This window comes from Podarcis liolepis (assembly GCF_965112155.1).
Source record: "Podarcis liolepis genome assembly, chromosome: 12".
Classification (NCBI taxonomy): Eukaryota; Metazoa; Chordata; class Lepidosauria; order Squamata; family Lacertidae; genus Podarcis; species Podarcis liolepis.
The window spans coordinates 14,293,834-14,315,242 of record NC_139563.1 but is presented as its reverse complement, the minus strand read 5'-3'; the positions used below and the strand labels follow the sequence as shown (position 1 = coordinate 14,315,242).

Genomic DNA, 21,409 nt, shown 5'->3' with positions numbered 1-21,409 from the left:
ACATGCCCTAGTCTTATACTTGATTTAAGCTGGAAATTTATTTACTAAGAACCTGTTTAACTATTCATGTACTTACTTCTATTCATATACTGTACTTATTTCTGTATTTGACAACATTAATCTAAAAAACACAGTTTTAGAGCTCATAGTGAATTGTTCAGTTTCCAGGGATCAGGAACTTGTTGCATTTGAAACTACCATTTTTGCCACATACAGTCCTTGAATCTAAAATCTATCTTTCTTGTAACCATTGCTGCTGAAACCATACTTTGTCATCAGTTTAGCTCAGTGTTGAAATGCACTTCCTTTCTCATGAGAACTATTTCCTAGTAAGAAAAGTGTGAGCGTGTATTGGGTGGCAGTGGTGCATTACTCCTAGAAGACTGAATATTTTGCCATTTTCACTTTCAAATGCAACATGAGAAGCTGAATATGATTGTACTCGGTTTTCCTCACTCAGATAGGGTGTAGTTCACAGGCAGTTTTATATATGTTGTTGCATGGTGAGTTGCTTGAGGAAGCAATTCATAAACAAAATAAATAATGGTAGTGGGAAAGATATTTAATTAAATATTGCTGGTGCATAGCCGAGGGATAAATGTGTGGACGGACTCTGTGGATGGCAAAATGGTAGACTTTGGTACATGGAAGGATCCATGCTTTGTAGCATGAATTGTAAATCGCTTTGAGAGGTGAGCAATTGAATTTGGTTATTGGTCGGTGGATGAGCTACGATTAACAGTGAAGGAAACATCATTATGGGTTAATTGTAAGATAACTGAGCTGCCATTGTAAAGAGGGTGATTGTAATTTGATACATGAAGCAATGTATTTCTAGCAAAGGTGATACAGTCATACCTTGGAAATCAAATGGAATCTGTTCCGGAAGTCCATTTGACTTCCAAAATGTTCAGAACCCAAGGCACGGCTTCCAATTGGCTGCAGGAAGCTCCTGCAGCCAATTGGAAGCCGCGGAAGCCCCATCAGATGTTCAGGTTCCAAAGAACATTCGCAAACTGGAACACTCACTTCTAGGTTTGTGGCATTTGGGAGCCAAAACATTTAACTCGCAATGCATTCGGGATCCAAGGTACGACTGTATTTTGCAAACAGGGCAGAGCATTTACTGTAGTACAGGTAATTGGTCTATTTAGAAAAAGACCCTCTGTGAGGACCACATGGTATACCAATATATTGGAATAACCAAAAGAGGGAGCTGAAGGGAGAAGCTGAAGGGAGACTGTGGGCACGAGAATTTTTGGCAGTAAATTGGATGTGATCAAGTTGGGTTAGAGATTGTTGTGGAAGTAAAGGTTGCTGTTGGGCAAAAGACACGAGTTGCTGAATTATACAAAGGATGTTGTCATCTTTACTTATGTTTCCATCACAGTGGGTTACATCTAGAAGGATTCTCCCTCTAACTACATATATACATACATACACACACACACACACACACACACACACACACATATATATAATGACTATTTAGTTCTACTAGGTTGGTAACTTTATGTTTCTAAATGCTTGTGGAGTAGGTAGAGCATGAGACTCTTAATCTCAGAGTCGAGAGTTCATGTTGGGCAAAAGATCCCTGCACTGCAGGGGGTTGGACTAGTTGACCCTCATGGCCCCTTCCAACTCGAGAATTCTATTATTGTCATGCTAACAATGGAGATGTGGTGTTTTGTCCTATTTGCCCACCTCCTCACCCAGATACACTGGAATGGAGAGAGTTAACTAGGAAAGGATTAGGGCTATGGTCTGCCTAGAGAGGCTGAAGTGGAAAGATTGAGGTAGGAGGGAGCGGGGAAAACTGGGCCGAAGGTGGAGAAAGGAAGTAGCTGTTCTGAGGTTCCTGGAGAGGGCGAAGTGACAGCAATTGATTTGGTAACAGTGCCTTGAAGTTATTAAGAGTTTTGCACAGGATCTTAAACCTAAGAACTCTGAAAGCTATTTCCCGCCCCCCTCTTTACTTGTATATTTAATGCATATTCCGTTCATTCTTAGATCTTTTCTAAAGGAGTTAACAGAGTCCATTGAGTCTGAAGAAATTGAAGGGATTGTCAGCATTGCAGCAACTGTGTACATTGTTGCTTTAATTAAAGGTGAGTAAAAACAAGACTTTGAAATCATTGAAAGTTGCACAAGTTTAATTCCGATTTTTGGACTCCCGCGTTGCTTTTGACAGCCCCTTATCAAAGACTTTAGAATAAGCTTGCTCGTTAAAGCTTGCTAGTAAAAGATCAAGAAGCAGGCATTGGAAGTAAACTGGTTCTCCTAAGAGAGGGAGATAAGTATGACTCTCCTAAGGATCTGTATAGGGACCAAGGCCACTTAACTTGTTAAAAATGATTTGAAGTTGGGTGAGCAGGGAAGTAACCAAGTTTGCAGATGATGTCAAATTATCTGAGATGTTGGAAACACAAGCAGACTGCGAAATGCTACAAGGGAATCTCTGCAAGCTAGCTTGTATAGGTGTTAAAATGGAGAATGAGGTTTAACAACTGTAAATGTTGAGTGATTCATATTGGGGTAAAAACCTAACTGTGACAAACCAGAAGAGAGAGTTTGAGGTTCATAGATAGCTGAATGAAAGCATGAACTCTGAGTGTGTTGTGGGGGGGGGGTAGTAAAAGGGCAAATTCTGTGCTAGAAATGATTGGAGAATGGGTAAAAAACCAAATTGCTAGCATTTTCCTGAATAGGTTTCTTTTGGGCGGCAAAGATCTAACACTTACTGAAAACTTCAGATTCTGTATAAATGCAAATACCTTGTAGTATTTATTTTTCACAAAATGCTATTTGATTTCCAGAACAAATTATTGCCTCTGTTTAAAAAAGCAATTGAATTCATGGCTAGCTTGAAAGGATTCTTTTAGTGCAGCCATGATTAGTGGATTTACTTTTATACCTTAGGGGAATGTTTCTGTTCCCTTTTCTGTTCTACCTATTTCTGTTTCTCAGTAAGGCTCACTAGTTTTCATAATCATGTTTTTCAGCAGGTAAGCATAGGCCATCATACATAAAGGATATAGCATCTGCCCTTCAGAGGAAGTTAACATCATACAGCGAGATTATCAAGGAAGATGGTAGCAGCATGGAAAGGTAAACCTTTGGTAGAATGTTTACGTTCTGCTTTGTAGAAAAGATATATACTAGTGCTGGTGTGTAATGCATTATTTTATTTGCAAAAATATTGATATACTACTATTCATTAAAAATATCAGAACATCTGCAATAATAGTACATAAAACCATATGAAGCAGTCTGGTCTTAAGCAGTTTAGATTTTATCTTCTCATTGGCCTTATGTATCATGATAGAATTGCAAAGTTAGAAGGGACCACGAGGGTCATCTAGTCCAGCCCTCTGCAATGCATGAATCGTTTTGCACAATGTGGGGCTTGAACAGATAACCCTAAGATTCAGAATCTCGTGCTCTCCCGACTGAGCTATCTTGTTGCATAATAAGTTATTTGAGGCCCACACGGAGCATGGAAAGAAAGAAAGAAAGAAATGCCTTTCAGTTTTTTCTTGCAATTCTAAAGGGCTTTTTTGTTTAGTTTTTGAACAACACATGCAGCTATATGTTAGCAGCAAAGCTTCTGCTTTTCTCCATACTTCATGTATATTGAACTTATTAGGTCATGCAAGATGAGATCAAATACAATAGAAGGCATCAGTGGTTTTTGATTCGGTGATCAGTATGTTATTTAATTCTTTAAAAGATTCCAGCTAATGCCATTTGCAAATGGATACTCTTAGCCACGTCTCTCCGTGTTAATAAACAAACAATGTTCTTAATACTTGGAACTAGCTAATAAAGACTTTGAGTACTTTACCCCCAGTATCTTTCTCATTGTGAGAATGCATCAAATTTCTAAAATCTTAGGAATCCATCAAAGGTAACATGGCTTGTTTCCGTTAGCATCTTGTGCAAGTTTCTTTCTTATTACAGTGTACACAACAGTGTGGAATGGGGATATGAAACAGAGTACTTTTGTTTAAAGCTCAATGCTCTCCTAATAATAATAATAATAATAATAATAATAATATCTTTATTGTCATTGCCCCCTTCGGGGACAACGAAATTACTTAAGCTCTTCGGTACAGAAAACCTTATACGTAGAGTATATTGCTGCATAGGAAGATCGCCAGGATGGGGCCTTGACTAGGAGATATAAATCTAATCAGTACAAAACCCAGTTCATAGTGCTGTGAAGCAATTAATTTTAATCTGACATCCATACGTTTGCATAAGAGTATCAGAAATGTCATAGTAAGCAGATGTTTTAGTTAATGGAAAACTCTTCATTTGCCAGTCATTTGTGTAACTTACACAGCTGCTCCCTGCTCTTGTTTTCAGAACTCTCTATGAAACGGCTATGCGTGTTTTGGATGAAATATTAAGTCCTTGACCATGTAACTATTTATATAAACTAAGGAAACAGTGAAGAAGATGAATACACCCCTTCCAGAGAGCCAAATGACATAACTGTGCAGTGTTTTGCCTTGAGTGGGAAAACCATGCCGCTTTGCTTTGTGCTTCCTTGTCATGGGACTGCTTCCATAGGTAATCTTTAAAGACAAAATCAAATTGTACATTCATTTTTGTAAGAATTGTGAAGAAACACTTTTAAATGCTAAAGTATTTTTTGTACATTGCTTTAAATATGGCTTAGATCCTTGAGTTATCTTTTGTATATATTTAAAAAAAAGCTCTTTTGAATGGCATCCAGATCTTTACATTAAATCACTATGCAAACATCGGTCGATTCACATGAGGCATGCTTGATCAGCACCAAAATCTTTCACCGAATGTAACTGTTAAGTAAGAAATGTCTTAACTTAATTTTTAATATGGTATTTCACATACCGTTATTGAATACCGGGTAATATTTTCTGAAAGGTAATGCAATCACCAGTATAGATGGTCCTACTGACTTATTCTGATAGCATATTTATGACATTCTGAATCTTTAAAAAGGTTTCTGTAATAGAGTCTCCCCCAGCTACTGCATGCACACAGTCACAGGTTTACATCTTCACATGCCAGTGCAAATATTCCATTTGTCTTAGTTGGCAAATGATGCCTCTTTGTCTACAATAGGAGTGGGGAATTTGTGGCTTTCCAGATGATGTTGAACTATTACTCCCATCTGCCCAAACCAGCATGGCCAATGGTCAAAAAGTTGTCATCCAACAACATTTGGAGAGCCATAGTTTTCCCATCTCTGGTCTGTGGCCTTGTAGGCAGAAGCAGATACCAATCTAGCAAAAGGACACCCACAAAGAAACATCTCCCTTGTAGTCATTCTATTTCTCTTTTGCCCCACATTCCAGCAGGCTTCTTATGAGACCAGATCTAGTCTACTGGGAATCAATTTTGTCTGCAATGGAATTAATGTTGCTGTAGTTTCAAGATTGGGGAAAAGCAGAAGTCCCCCCCCCCCGCAAAGCAGGTTGCTTACCTGTAACTGGGGGCCTTCCATTGGCCATCTGGGCCTGTGCAGAGTACATTTTAGGAATGTTGGGGGTGTGATGTGGAGTGAGTGCCTTCCTCCTTCGGCCTGTGTTTACTGCTGCAAGAAAAGCTTAATTAGGAATCGTCTTTAGGGACTGTCTCCTTAGCAAGTTCTGTCATCATTTCTCATACATTCTGGGAGCTCTTTAAGTTCTAGCAAATACAGCATGCATTTTATTTCTTTGGTTTCCTTTCCATCCCTGCACCTACATCACAGTTGCTGTTTTTCAAAAAGTGCTGTCACTTTTTGAAATTACCTCTCTGTTTTCTGGAGAGAAAGCAGAAAGTTGATTCATGCACTCACTGACAGCCACAAAAGAGCCATAAAAAGAACATGCAAAAAAAAAATACCTAACATTAAAAGGTGTAACAAGTTCCTCCAGCCTTTCCTTGGAACTTTGTTTCTTGCCATTCTCTGAATTCTTTTCTTATCCTGCCGTATCTCATTGATGAAAGGTGCTACCCCAAACGAACTGGATTGTTCCTAATGATATCCCATTGGAATGGTTCTACTTGCTTTTCCAACTCCTCAATGCAACAGTTACTTTAATACAAACCCAAGCTGGGCATTTAGCATCCTGAAGCACATCAATTTGGGACAGACCCTTAATGAACTATTGGCCTAGTCTTCAAATTATAATCATTTTCAGTTTATTCTCTTGAGTCTTGTCAAAGACTGGGGGACTAAGGGGAGTTTTGGGTACAATTAGTGTTCTGCGTCACTTCCTAATTTCCAAATAGCTTCTATTCCACATTTCCTATATAGAACATATGAACTATTTACATACAAAGCACCCATAGACGTGACTCAAGACCGTTCCTTTATTATACCCAGTATTGTCTGTTTCTTGCACTGGAAAATTTTAATTTTTTCATTGTTGTCCTATGAGTCTTACTGGGATTTGTCTCCTTCAGCCTTTTGCTGATGCAAACAAAATTTCAGAATTCTGCTACCAACAGAACTGTATCACTAAACTAAAACAAAATAGCTTGAAATTCTTGTCTTGCGTGCAACATGACTCTCCTTCTTGGTTTTGTTCCTTTGAATGACTAATGGAAGCCATTCTGCTTTAAAATGAGTCTATTGTTCATACTGTCAAGAAGGAGCGTTATCTGCAGATTTGTAGGACTAATCACTGTTTCCATGTTCTGAATAGAACACTGGAAAATTTCTCCAGCACTCTTTACTTGAGCTGATGCTAGCAATGATAGGAGGCTTGTTCTAAACATTTGGTTTTTCCGTGGATTTTTTTTTAAACTACAAATGCAAGTATCCTAAGTGATACAGTACAAATGGAAGGGGAAAAAATGAAACACAACTGAACATACTACAGAACACATTTTACAGCTTATTGGGTGGTGGCTATGGCAGAAAATTGATATTACTTCTCTGCCTCCATTGTGCCCATTCAGTGTGATTCAGTTGAACTACTGTGGCCAATTTGGGATCTTCTCCAAGATCAGTTTACAGGAGACATTTGTTGTGAAGCATTTTGTTGTGCTACTCTGCCTCACTGCTGTTTAGAAATATTCCATAGCTAGGTTCTTTGACTCCAGAAATCTCCATACTGCCTGGAAAGCTAATGCTGACGTATGCATGGCAGGAAGATTATGGTTGGTCTTGGCTGCTATATCTGTAAATTAATCCACAAAGAGGTACTCTTCCTAACCATGATTGATAGTATGGGAACTCAGGAATATTCAAATGCCTTTCTCTTCTTGCTTGACCAGTGTTCATTTGCATCTGACCCAAGTTTTCCTCTACTCATGTAAGAGCAATCCCCAGTTTGCTTCCTCACCCTAAGATCTGGCGTATACCAGTGATCCAAGCTTGCTCCACGAAGCAGGAGACGGCGCTCAAGGGTGATTGCATCAACAACCTGAGCCATTTGAATGTTCCAGTTGTTGAGCAGGGCTTTGACAGGAGCGCCAGTCATATCAGCCAGAAAACTCCCCAGAGCTGCCTGGAAATCCGATGGATCCATCAGCCCCTGAGGTCTCCTGCCTCTGTAGAGGGGAAAAGGTGCTGAAATGCCTAAAAGCATTACCATCTCTGGCAGGAATACAGTGGTACCTCGGGTTAAGTACTTAATTCGTTCCAGAGGTCCGTTCTTAACCTGAAACTGTTCTTAACCTGAAGCACCACTTTAGCTAATGGGGCCTGCTGCTGCTGCTGTGCCACCAGAGCATGATTTCTGTTCTCATCCTGAAGCAAAGTACTATTTCTGGGTTAGCAGAGTCTGAAGCGTATGTAACCTGAAGCATATGTAACCCGAGGTACCAATGTACTAGCATAACTTAAAAGCCAGGGCCCTCTGCTCACTCTCACTTCTAGTGGTGGGAAATTTAAATCCTAATGGTATAAGTTGTGCCTCTCCCCACAAGTTAAGAGAAGAGAAAGCTTAAGGTAGGCTAAATTAACAGAAGCTTAACACAAACTCTAATTAACTTTCTTCTCCCAGAAAAGAATAAAACCATCTCCTCTATCCTAGCCAGTAATATGGCAATAGCTGGATTTATTTATGTGTGATCTTTATATCAAGGCCCACTAATTTCTACCATGGTTGAAGAAAAGCAGAAGAATGAGGGTGTCCCAAGCTGATTGTCCACTGTTGGCTGTGGTTCTTGTCTCTAGTGTTATGACTGCAGCATTCTGAGGGCCTTAAAAGCCCCATGGCCAGCTTTATTGCCACATTCAAGTTCACTTCTTCATCTAGATCAAGCTGGTCCAAAGCTGAGCCACACTGGCTGTAACAGGAGTGGCAGGGAAGGGAAATTCCTGTACATCAGAATCACGGGTCCTAGCCACAAAACATCCTGTCTCTGGTAGGTGGGCATTATAACTTAGAAGGTAGTATCTGGCTTTCTTTTCTTTTTATTGTTTTCCCTGCTTGGTTTTTTTATGTTTACCACTTAGAGATGCTAAGGACAAATCAGTATCTAAATGCCTTAGATCCAATGAAATAATATAAGTGATCTGTTTGCTCATCATCTACGGCACATGAGACTGTCAGAATAATCAGAGTTAAGATATAACACATTATTGCAATTTGTGGTTCTAGATGGTCCCTGTTTTGGTGCTAGCTGATTATTGCTTATTGGCAACACCTAAAAACTGTGCTTGGTGTTGTATTTATCAGTGCTCCTCCCCTTTTCTACTATTGGCAGGTAGGTTGGTACTCTGAAAAGATTGCTTGGGGAAATTAATTTTGGCTTTTATATCTTTAATTTCTTCAGAGCTTGCTTTCAGTTCCCTTATCTCATTCAGCAGAGGGTTATACTTTCCCATGAACTTGAGCAGGGAGCCGCTGCAGCAGTTTTTCCCCTGCCACAACACACATTCTTTTTTCCTATTTCTGCTGTGTCTCTATTTCATCACTGACAACTGCGTTTCCTTTTTTCAAACACAATATCAGTTATCCTTTTATATAAGGCTGTAACATAAGTCAAATATTAACTCTGTAGTCCTTTAAGGATGGAATGGAGCAGAACGTTTTGTCTGGTGGGATCATACATTAGGCTTGAGGTAAACAGGACTTTTTTCCTCGGGTCCAGCTCTCTAATTAAGAAATCTTGGAGACTCTCTTGAGGTTCTTGTACTACTTTTGACAGTTGTTAAGTAGAGCTCAGTTGCATCCTTTTCCTGATGATAGGATCATAAAATGTGTCTTGGTTTTATTACGTTAAAATCCTTTTTTATCTCCAGATAATCCCTCAAGTCGAGTTAAGGATAAATTGCCTAGATTGCAAACTTTATGATGTTTGTCTCACTGTTCTCCTTTTTTTAAACTCATACTGATGAGTCAAGCTTCTGAAACTCAGCCTGTCTGGCTAGTTATCTTAACTTCTCTCCTTTGGATTAATTTCACTCCCATAGTTTTCTGTCCACCATTTTCCTATCTCTTTCATCCTTTCCTCTTTCTTCATATAGCACTTCTGTGTTGGCTACAGCACTGATGTCTGCAATCTTTTCTTTCACTTGCTGTGTAATGTAGTCAGAACCTCAATCTCTTAACTCTCTTTGGAATCGCTACCAAAAGGGCCCCATCTCTCATACCCATCAGTCTATTAGATTGCTGCAGGACCGCAAACAGGGGTTCTGAGGCTGACCTTAAGGCCTGCACAGATTCATATGGGTAGAGGTGGTACTTCAAATAGCCTGGTCCCAGAAAGTTTAGAACTTTAAAGGGCATTAACAGCACAAATAGGCAACAAATACAGCTGTTCCAGCAATAATGCTATATGCTCCAACCACTGGGCCTCCACCAGTATCTGAATAGCTGCATTTTGTACCAGCTGAAGTTTCCATACTGTCTTTAAAGGCTGCCCTTCATAGAACACATAGCAATAACTTAGTCTGGAAACAACCAGGGCCTGTGTAACTGAGGCACAGACAGCTATATCTCTCTGTAAACCAGAGATGAAGAACGGGGAAGCACTCTAAATGTTGTCTGACTACAGCTCTTATCATCCCTGTCCCTTGACCATGCTGGCTGGGGCTGATGGGAGTACTAAGCCAACAAGTATCTAGAGGGCCACAGGTTCTCCACCCATACCCTAAACTTTCTAGATCATAAAGGCAAGTCATGCTAAAACTGATCTCCATGCTTCTGAAGTCTGATTTCTCTAGAGAGGAGGCCATCTAACAAAAGAAATTTCCGTGCATGTTAATTCCTGAAGGCTTTTTGTTAATATTGGCTCATCTCAAAATGTGCTGATGTAAACACTAAACAGATGCTTAGGTCTTCAGTTAACTCTCACTAAGCATTAGCATTTTCACTTAACCACACGCCTTATTTCCAGCTATTCTCCCAGGTAATCGCTAACTGCAGTTCAGTCTGAGACTTAAAATGCAACTCCCTTTCAAAGCTCCTTTCCAACTGCTCTTCTTTGGCAACATGTAAAAGCCATTATCATTTAGCTATGGCCTAGGGGATAAAATAGCACCTCACAAGCTACTCGTCATCACTAAAAATCAATATTGTTTATATCTCACTGAGGCTCAATCTAGAAGAATCTCAATCTCCCATTTTCTCCCCCTTGGTAAACTGCAACTATTTGGCAAAATTACACAGGAATATGCTTGAATGCTTAAGGTGGGGGCGGGTGAGTGGGGGGAATAATAAATTTACCTCTGCTGTGAGTTGAGCAGGATATTAACATCTGCTGGCTTCCTCTCCAAGTATTGTAGAAAATCTTCTGAACCCACTGCCGGTGTTATGAAAACATTTCTGCAATCTTTTCCTTTCAGGAAGATGAATGCATTCATCTTAATTTGTGGCACCACTCCTAGAGTTAGAGTTAAAATGCATTTTATATTCCTCTGTGTTTCATTATGGTGATAAGTCCCAAGAAGCCCATCCACACTTTGAACTACTGGGCAAGATGCAGAATTTCTAGATAGAGGCCATGGACTGTGTTGGAACAGCAACACAGGTGAGGTGCCTCTACAGAGGAGGAAGATCACCCATTGCAGGAGAGGAACCCTTGGAAGAACATGGTGCACAGAAGCAAGGCTATCGGGAGCCTTGCTGTGTCACTGGAGCTGCAAAATGGATCCCAGGCCCTCATCTTGGACACTATTTCTGGGCTAAAGGAGCTAGGACAGCAGTTGTCAACCTCAAGACACACCGAGGTGGCTGTGGAGTGCGCAGAATGATTCCTGCCACCTCCCACAGGAGGAAGAGATGGGAGGAGATGGACGAATAGTTTTCCATTCTTGACCTAAGCCCTTCAGATCCAAGGCTACTGGCAGTGGATGAGTATTCTGATAACCTGCTTGCTACCTACCAAGGAAATGATCTCAGAAAAAGGAGAATTGCAGTTTGAAAAAAAGCAATTTGAGATGAAGGAGTAGGAAGTTCTGAAGCCATAAGACTCCTGCTTTTGTAACCTATCTTAATAATATCTTGATAAGTTCATTATGTTGGCCTGAATGCAGGGATTGGAAGAAATATGTCCAGGTTAGAGGTCCCAAACTCCTACCCTGCCAGTGATCTAGTTTCTGATTCTGGACCAGAGGAGCAAGAACAGCAGTTGCAGACCTCAGAACACACTGAGGTGGTTTGTAAGGTATTGTGTACAAAACAATTACTGCCAGAAGGAAGAGACGTCTGGTGGTGGTAGGTGACTCCCTACTGAGGGGGACAAAAGCAGCAGTGGGCAGGGGTAACAGGGGGTCCCAGGAGGTGTGCTGTCTTCCAGGAGCAAAGATTCATGATGTGACAGAGAACTTGCCGTGCCTTATAAAGCCCACTGACCACAAACCCTTCCTTTTGATTCGTGTGGGTATAAACGATACTGCCAGACACAATCTTTAACATATAGCAAGTGACTCTGGGCAGGATGCTGAAGGGCCTTGGGGCATCATTCCTTCCTGTTGAAGGTTGTGGCCCAGGAAGAGAGAGAAATACTGAAAGTAAACCACTGGGTGTCATCAGGAAGTTTTTGGCTTTGAACATGAACTCTGCTTCCTTCAGGAAGGTCTTCTGGCAAGAGATGGGGTCCCTTCCAACTACAATTCTATTATTCTATTCTAAGATTAGGTAAAGGGTAAAGGGACCCCTGACCATTAGGTCCAGTCGCGGACGACTCTGGGGTTGCGGCGCTCATCTCGCTTTACTGGCCGGGGGAGCTGGCATACAGCTTCCAGGTCATGTGGTCAGAATGAATAAGCCGCTTCTAGCGAACCAGAGCAGCGCACGGAAACACCATTTACCTTCCCGTTGAGCAGTACCAATTTATCAACTTGCACTTTGGCGTGCTTTCGAACTTCTAGGTTGGCAGGAGCTGGGACTGAGCAACGGTTTAACCCACAGCGCCACCCGTGTCCCTAACATATTAGTGCATATCTGTGACTTAGTCAATATTCTTTTCTCTTTTTTTGAGTGGTAGCAATATACCACATTATTATATTATATTATATTATATTATATTATATTATATTACTAATTATGCAAATAAATTTGTAATATACAGTTATTGACTCACACTTGCATGCATGAAAGGGTTAACAAGCTCAGGATGCCAGTGGGGGTGGAGCTTAGCAGGCTCCCTGTAGCATTTTTTTCCTTCCTCCCAGTGTCTTCCTCTTCATGCTTCCTGGAAGAAGGATCCACGCAGAACTAATTCTACTTTTGTCTCCATCCTCCTCACTGATGTTCTACAAAGGCTGCTGACAGGTGGCCACCACTCCTTGAACTGGTTGTAAATAAGAAGGCAAGCTGATGGGGACAGACAGATTTGTGGGGCCGTCCCCCATTTTCCCTAACAGCAGCCTCCACTGCCTAAAGGTGACTGAAAGCATGTCCCATATAGACCTGCCAACCAAAGAACACAGTGGTCTTGCCAGGTGAAGTTGGTGCAAAGTGTTCCTGAGGTCACATGCGTAGCAATTAATCCTGGATCATCCTGAGGCCATTAGCCTGAATTATGAGGGAAGACTAAACCAGCAAAGGTGGATATGAATTCCACTCACAATAGTTATCTTCATGCTGGCAAGCACATCTGCATTAGCAAGCAAGACGGGTGGAAAACAATCCCAAATAAGAGTTCAGTCAGCCCCGTACACTTTGACTCCATTCTTAAAGATGGTTATCATCAGTGCTGTTCCAAAATCTGTCATCCAGTTTGTCCTATGAAAGAGGCTTCCATTTTTCTGTCTTTCTTAGGGCACTTGGGGATTATTATTGTTGCTGTTGTCAATATGGGGTTTGATCTTACCATTGTGAGGAGGCCAAGGGCGGTCTGTGTGTGCCCCCCCCCCCCGTAGATATTTCTCCAGCACCCTGCAGCCTCCCTGGGTGCCTGCACTTCCTAAAACACCTAATGGGAGAAGTGACCCCATGATATCTTCCCCAAGGCTTCAATTGATATTTTGGCACTCGGGAAGTTCCAAAGCCTAATTAGAGGGCAATGTCATGTTACACATAACTGCAACTGCAAGATGAGAAGTAATGAAAAAATATACAAATGAAAAAAATCAGCTCTGGTGTTCAGGTCCTGCTTGCAGTTGGCCACTGTGGGAACTGGATTATGTTCAGATCATAACAAGAAGCTGACCAAATAAAAGTATTGCAAAATAAAGGGATGTATATTGCTCATCTTCCCCCATCCCACAAATTAGCCAAAGTTAGCACATGGGCATAGTTGGTGGGTGAAACAAGTACTGTTGCTTTCTGCAAGAGATCAGCTGGGTTTACTTTGCCAACAAGTATACTGCGAAATCTGTGGTCAAATAGCCCCACCCAGGTTCTATATAGACATTCTAATATCTTTGTATACATACCCTGTGAACCCTGGATCTTCTCTACACCCTGTAAACATACAAATGCAAATTAAGGAGTGGCGCTTGCTTCCTTTTAGAAGGAAGGAAATTGAAGCAGAACATAAGTGTACCAATGTGATCTTACTAGGAGTTTCTACTAGAAAACAGACACCTGCTCCATCTATTGTTATATTAATAAATTTGTATACTACCCTTTATCTGTAGACTTCAGGGCGGTTCACAATCTAAAAATACAAGACGAAGAAACATCATAAAAGCAAGAACAAAAACCAATACCGCCTCCAGCCCCTCCCCCAACACATTTAAAAGGGCATTGGATGTCAAGCAGCCAAAGGCCTGATTAAAAAGGAACACTTTCACACGGCGCCTTAAAGGTGTATAATGAAGGTGGCATCTGAACCTCCCTGGGGAAGGCATTCCACAAATGGGGAGCTATTGCAGAAAGGGCTCATTCTTGTGTTGCCATCCTCTGGACCTCTTGAAGAGGTACACAGAGAAGGGCCTCAGATGATGATCTTGGGGTCTCCGTAGGTTCATATGAAGAGAGGAAGTTCTTGAGGTATTGCGATCTTGAGCCATTTAAGGCTTTGTAGGTCAAAACCAGCACTTTGAATTGGGCCTGGAAATGAATTGGCAGCCAGTGCAAGCAATGCATACGTAAACATAATAAAGGTATCTATTTTAAGGTTTCTGTAGCTGTTGTTTTTGCCATAGTTCTGTTACAATCACTTGCTATTCAATAACACTTTGATTTACTGCTATGATTCCCTCCCACCACCACCTTTGAATGAACTATATATCTGTGTGGTTTCTTTTGTTTTGCATTGCCTCTCTTTAAATAAAAATCCTTCCACATTCTCTAATTGATTGTATTCAGCGCATAAGTGGTCCAAACCAATGCCAATATTGATTTTAGTCTCTTTTTTTGCTGTCAGTTGCAGAAAAAACAACAATAACTGCTCAGTGGTAAGCTTTGATATCAAAGTTTTGTTCATCTATTCTAGTAGTTCACACTCCATTAAAAAATACTTGTAAATCATAACTGACACATGTAAGCTTTAATTTTCTCCCCATGGTAGAAGCTTTTGAAGCAGATGCAGAAGATTTCCTGTTGTTCTAAATGTATTCCTTTACTAACCTCGTCTTTAAATAGCTTGCATAAACCAAGGCTGCCATCAGGCAGTAGAAAACCCTATGCTACATGTGTGTTGACTCATTTGCATTCCTGGTACAGGCATGGAGACAGTGCACATGACCGAACTGATGTATATGCTAACACGTAAACACAAAAAGAGCCCTGCTACTAGGTAAGACCAAAGGCCTTTCTGGTCCAACATTCTGTTCCCACACTGGCCAACCAAATGCCTATGGAGAGCCCAGATAGGATATGAGTGCAATAGCCACTTTCCTCTGTTGTTGCCCAGAAGCTGGTACTCAGAGCCATGCCATCTCTGATCCTGAAAGCAGAATGTAGCCATCATCACTAGTAGCCATTAATAGTCACTTCCCTCCACATTTTGTTGCAGCAAATTCCATTGTTTAACCATGTGTCTGAAGTGGTACTTTTGTCCGTCTTGAATCCCCCACACTTTAGCTTCATTTGAAAGGGAGAAAAAAGCCTCTACCCACTTTCTCCTAAAGTAAACGGGTTCCATGGCACCTGTCATGTGGAGAACTCACTTGGATAGGCTTTATAAATACATGTTGCTCCCCTATGCTAGAGTCATTGAACTACTTTCAATACTGACTCTTCTGAATAGCAGCAGCTCTCGCTAAGGTATCAGATGATATTTTTCAGCTCTAGGGATTGTGCTAAGGTTCAAACCTGGAGCCTTCAGAATGGGCCCATCTGTAACACTATGATGGGTGCGTTGTTTTCAAAAACAAAAAAAATGTGAGTGGGTAGTTTGGGGATTGTGACACCTTCCTCTTGCTAAGTTTCCCATTGTTAGAGTGAAAATGGGAGTTTGGGGTACCAGCTGACTATATAAAAGATTCCCCATCTTTGAGGGGATAGGATAGAGGATTTAAAATTGTTCCTAATGTGTTTTGTATCATCAGTGTTGATAAAAATGTTGCATTTTTATTTACATTGCCTTAACAGTGCAGTTTGGTAACTTGCAAACAACAGAAACTACATTTAATTTCTAATATATTTTGATAAATGGTAACTAATGATAATGATAAATACCTTGTCTTGTCACTTTCTGCCATATGTTATTGTCTTAGTCAGAGTTATGTTTTTCATTCCATGTAAATTCAATACGGTCATTTTCCCAGGGTTTCTTTTTTAAAAAACTACATACTTTCTTTCCAGCCATATGGCTTGCACAGCCCATGAGAATTCAACAATTTAACTTTCAGCAGCTCCATTTTTCATCATGTCCTTTCCGTATTGCCTATCTTTGCATTTTTGTTTGTTTCTACTTCAGTTTAGCCATCTGAAGTTACATATCTTGCAGTAGCGAACTTTCTTCAAACCATAATTCTTTTAAAGCAAACTCATAGCTTAGAATAAGTGCTTTACATAAACCTTACCATGTTTTGCAATAAAAATATTCAAAACTGGTGGTGTCCACTACAGGCTGCTTAAACAGTGAATGGACTTTTGTTTACTGATCTTCTGTGTTGTCCTGCTCCAACCAAGTTCTACTCAGAGTAGGGCCATCAAAACAAATGGACCTTAGTGACATCCCATTCCAATAGGTTTACTCTGAGTGTGACTAATATTCACTACAATCTTACAGTCAGGCATTTTATGCATGGCTAAAACCAAAAAGTGGGGAGTAGCCTCACTCCTTGCTGGCCATGTACACAGTGTGCATGTGCAAGGAAGGAGTGTTCACACATACATCAGTATATATGAAGGCTCCCTCCCTGAAGACATCCATACTATATACATGGGATGCTATGGGGCAGGACTAGTCGACATATGAGTGCACTCCACCCCTGCCCTAATCTTACCCCTGCAACTAATGCTGGAATAGGACTTTGTGTTAAAGAATTAAAGAACAAGTACTCTAAACCAGAAAGGGATGAGCCAATATTGAATACTGGGGAGAATGGACCCCCCAACAACAAGACACTACCACAAATTCAGAAGTGCATAATAATTTGTCCAAAGATAAGGATTGATCCTGGGAATGCAGGTTGGCCATAAATGGACTGGTTAGGTCAAAATCAACAATGTTGTGTGGTTTTCACTGCAATAATGTGGAGTTAACATAGGCAATCCAGAGGGCAAAGTGCAAATATTTTCCTTTAATAAGTCCAGGCAAAATGATAACTATAGATGAATAACCACCCAGTGCTTAATCAGAGGGAACAGTCACACTTTAATATTTTGCTGTTATCAACAGGAGCGACATTACCTGTGGTTCTCCAGTTTTTCAGACACGGTAATTAACTCGAGATGCTAATTGGAGACTGAGCCTAAGATCTATGGCATGCAACCTCTGCATGCACCGCAGATGTTCTATCACTAAGTTACGGCTATCAAACGCATTTCACTGTGTTACACAATAAGTAACCACAACAGATCCTCCCTCTACCTTAGCTGCAGGAGAAGGTCTTCCAAGTCAGCAGAGCTGACCCTACTCAACAGAGCAGCCGGAGGCAGCAAATGCTGTGTGTGCAATGCACTCTATCCCTGTCCCCTATACCCTCAGGTGCTGTTGGTGAAGTTGCATTCAGTTCTGCGCATGGAAGCCGCGCGTGCCTGTGGAGATGCCATCTGACCCTTTGCCTCGGGCACCAAAATGCCTTGGGCCAGCCCTGCAAGCCAAAAAGGTGTGCGGGTTTCAAGAGCAGAAGAAACGCCTTTCTGCAAGAGAGCACAGCTTCATGAGGGATGCCCAGCTGCACAGGCAGGCAGCCCTCCTCAGAGATGCATTTGGGCAGGTGCAACTTGTCATGCTCCACTTCCTGCTTGCATCCTCCTCTCCCACACAAAGCTATTATTAAAGGCACACGAGCCCTCTCCTCCTTGGCAGCGAGGCCACCCCCCCCTCCAGTGAGCCAGCCTGCCACTGAGAAAACGCCCCCAGGCGAACTACTACTAGCCTCCTGGGCCCTGCCTGCCAATCTCACCCCAAGCATTTAAAAAAGGAGGAGAGCTCCCCTTTGCAAGCACCCACACCCACCCCAACACCTGGTGTCCAGAGAGCACCTTTGGAGCAGGAAACAGCTGGGCTTCCATTTTGGACCCTGACCTCTTCTCCTTAGCCGGATTTGGTCGGCCAGTCCCTCTACCTGTCGGGAAGTTAAGCCTTGGAGAGTGGGAGGGAGGAAAGAGATGGAAGGGGTGTTGAGGAGGAAGAGGAAGAAGAAGGGCCAGCGGGCGCGCTTGGCCCGCCTCAGTTGAGGGAAGGCTGTGGAGCTTACAGCGCGAGCCAGTCCTGCGCGAGCAGCAGCAGCAGCAGCAACGCGTCGAAAGAGCTGCGCGAAGAGAGCAGCAGTAGCAGCGGCAGGCAGTTCATTGCGAGGAGGAGGAGGAGGCGCCTGGCGCTGCCGGGCGAGGAAGAAGCGAGGCAGGGAGGGGCCGCCTGGCTGGCTGAGGCTGGCGAGCCGAGTGGACGGCGCTGGTCGCTGTCCTGGGTGTTGAAGGGAGCCCGCCGGGGAGCGCCTGCAGCCTGGCCCCGGAGCCGAGGTGGCATGGACTGAGCCGCTGCGAGGGGACAGGAGGACGAGGCGGGCCGGGCAAGCAGGCAGCAGGCAGGCGCTTGCCATGGGCCACGCATGATGGGGTCGCCCGGCACCTCCAGCCTCGCGTTCCGCCTGCTGCACCAGCTGCTCCTGGTCCTCGTCGTCGCCCGGCACCGAGGCGGAGCCGCCGCCGCCGCCGCCAGCGCCGCTGGAGCAGAGGCCAAATTCGGTGAGTGGAGAGCTGGGCTGCAAGGGAAGGAGAGGCGCGCGGCGGAGGACGCGCAGGGCAGGAGGCGCCGCCGCAGGAGGGAGGAGAGGGCGGGGAAGGGGAGAGGCTGCCCGCCGGGCCAGGGCAGGTGAGCCAGGGCCGCCCGCGGGCGGGAAAAGTGGCGACGCCGACGCCACCCCTCGAGCCTCTGAGGCGCAACTTGTGAGGAGGGCGAAAGGGCGCGGGGATCCTTCCCTGGCTAGCGCAGGAAACCCTGCCCTCCAGGGGCCTGCCTCTGTCCCCGCGGCCGAAATCCCTCTCCTGAGGAGACCTTCTGTTTCCCTCCACACACCCCTCAGTCGACACGTATTAATTCCTCCCCTCACATATTCTTACTGAGGTGCGCAACACCTGCTATCCGCGCGTGCGTGTGTATCCAATTAATTTAATTTCACAGCTCTTGTATACCGCTTGGTCAGTGACAGAAACCCTCAAAAGCGGTTTCTACGCGCGTGTGTAGATACACCCACACTTACATGCGTGTATTTCAAGTCCCCTGTTAGCAGATGTTTGGGTCAGCCCTTGCGCACCTGTGTGTTTTTACCTGCCCCCCTCCTCCCTCAGGTGTTCCCATTGCCACCCAGTTGAACCTCACTGACTCACCCCTTGCAGGGCTTGAGGGGAAGCCGCTAATACTTGGCAGACCCCCATTCCTCCATGTTACCCCACCCCCAATATACTGTCCCCATGGACAGCTGCTGCTCTGCTCAGAACCAAGAGGTCTCTTTCACAAATCATCCTCTTACAAGTTATACTTTGTGAAGTCTATGGCACTAGCAAAGCAACTGCATTTCCACTTGTGGCCTCCACACGCTCCATATGCACCTTATGACAGGGCCATCTCCAAGGGCTGCCCCAGTTACTTCAAGAATGTTCATTTCTTCTACAACCCACCCTGCTCTCTTAATGTTCCTTGCTAGGCCCATCCAAAGTTAGATAACCAACTCATTGGCCTCCTCAGTGCACGCCACTGATATTTCCCCCATTTGAAACATCTCACCTACTTCCCAGTGAAGCCTGGTGGTGGTGTTTTTCCAAAATTCTACATTGTTGTGAAGTGCCCTGGGATTTCTGGGTGAAAGGCAGTATACAAATTTAAGAAACAGCAGCAGCAATAATAATAATAATGCTAAATTCAACTCACTGAATCAAGAAGTTCCATTAGTCACATGTACTAGAGTTGATCACCCAACTGTTGTTGATCATTTCATAAACCTTCATAGACAATTTCTTACTGGAGAGTCACACATTCCCTTGGCCTTCGACTTTTGCTCTTGCCCTTCAACTTTTTTACCCACCTAGCTTATTTCTCTTCTTCAATTCCACCCACCCCCCAGCAATATTCAGATGGACCATTTCCCTTTCTCACCTAATTAATTCAGGTAAAGTCGTTTATAGGTCAGACTCCCTAGGCAAATTGATCCTCACTATATACCTATCAAACTATCATCTCGTTGAACATGCTGGCCAAAGATGGAGTTCTTTTTATTGATATTACCTTTTTGTAGTTGTAAGCAATCCTTCTATATCAGATACACTGAATATATATTCCTTACCAATAAACACTCCAAATGAAGGAAATTTTCAATATAATTTTGTAGTCATTCTTCAAAACCTTTCCCCCCTTTTAAGAGATATCCTCCCAACTTAACTAATGTTACTGTTAATCCTCTAAAACTTGCACCATATCACTCTTTTCCTGTTTAATGCTTCCTGATATCTGAGCTCCACATATTAAAAGTATTCCCGTTATAATTGTAGTGTACAGTGGTATTCTGAAACTAAAGTGAATTCTAACTCTATAAGCCCATTTATTTTGCCAATAACAATATAGTGCAGATTTCAGTTGCAAACTCTCCCAAACAATGACATGCTGACAGGATTATTGTTACAAACTTCCTGTGATGAAAACAAAAACTTGTCTTTCGGCACCTTAAAGTCCTACATATTTATAAGCTTTCAATCTTCATCACAATCCGTCTTGTAGCCTTTAAAGTACAATAATAATAGCTTTTACCATAAAAGCTAGCTTTTCTATCCCTCTAGAATTTGTTCCCTTATTAGCTGATTCCCTATGAACACATTTTATCATTGAAATTCCATATTCTCACTGGAGTCACACAGATACCTAGAGATACATTAAAGAAAGCTAGACTTTGAAAATGACATATTAAGTCACATACTGAGAATCTGACTCAGTGCCATTAATCTGTTCACCCCAAGCTTACTTTATATTGGGGGGGGGGGGAATCATTTTTACTGAGAAGCCACCTGAGACCCTGCAGTGTTACAATGACCTATATAGGCCATTTCAGCCTCATCTTTGCTATTATTTTTGTGAGAGAACAGGTTGCCTCAGCTTGTGTCCTTGTAGAGCTTGGCACTTACTGACTGACTAGAGCAGGTAAAAGAATCATCAGCCTTACATTAGTCTCTGTTAAAAGCTCTCTGTTAGTAAGAGCAAATTAATAGAACCTATGTTTCCATGCTTGCTTCCCAGCTGAAAGGGTCATGGGATTAAGCTGATAATATTTGCAGGAGTCTGCACACTGAGATTAAAATAATAATGTGTTCCATATGTTAAAAGATGTGGACAGGTGTTTAAAGGAAACTGGATTGGAGGTAGCAGTACTAACAATTATAAATGGGAGAGAAAAACCATTCCCATATCTTGTTAAGGGATG

The 21,409-nt window shown here is 42.6% G+C and overlaps 2 protein-coding genes and 1 long non-coding RNA gene across 8 annotated transcripts in view; all 3 read left to right on the top strand.

Moving 5' to 3' along the window:
- The window catches only part of NCAPG2 (non-SMC condensin II complex subunit G2), a 42,318-nt gene extending 37,549 nt beyond the window's left edge, over nt 1–4,769 (top strand). For 5 of the 6 annotated variants that reach the window (XM_083466667.1, XM_083466668.1, XM_083466669.1 and 2 more), the window contains exons 26-28: nt 2,011–2,108; nt 3,003–3,108; nt 4,369–4,769. In XM_083466667.1, coding sequence (XP_083322793.1) covers nt 2,011–2,108; nt 3,003–3,108; nt 4,369–4,420 — 256 coding nt within the window. In that variant the 3' untranslated portion in view covers nt 4,421–4,769. The remainder of the gene's footprint in view (nt 1–2,010; nt 2,109–3,002; nt 3,109–4,368) is intronic. The other variant, XM_083466672.1, reaches the window with a different exon arrangement.
- A 3,484-nt stretch (nt 4,770–8,253) lies between these two features.
- On the top strand, nt 8,254–14,676 carry LOC310689613. Its single transcript, XR_014517558.1, has 2 exons — nt 8,254–8,352; nt 10,873–14,676. It is a non-coding gene; the product is annotated as an uncharacterized lncRNA (long non-coding RNA).
- Nucleotides 14,677–17,977: 3,301 nt separating this feature from the next.
- PTPRN2 (protein tyrosine phosphatase receptor type N2) overlaps nt 17,978–21,409 on the top strand; it is a 614,238-nt gene continuing 610,806 nt past the window's right edge. The window contains exon 1 of the mRNA XM_083466687.1: nt 17,978–18,686. Coding sequence (XP_083322813.1) covers nt 18,551–18,686 — 136 coding nt within the window. The 5' untranslated portion in view covers nt 17,978–18,550. The remainder of the gene's footprint in view (nt 18,687–21,409) is intronic.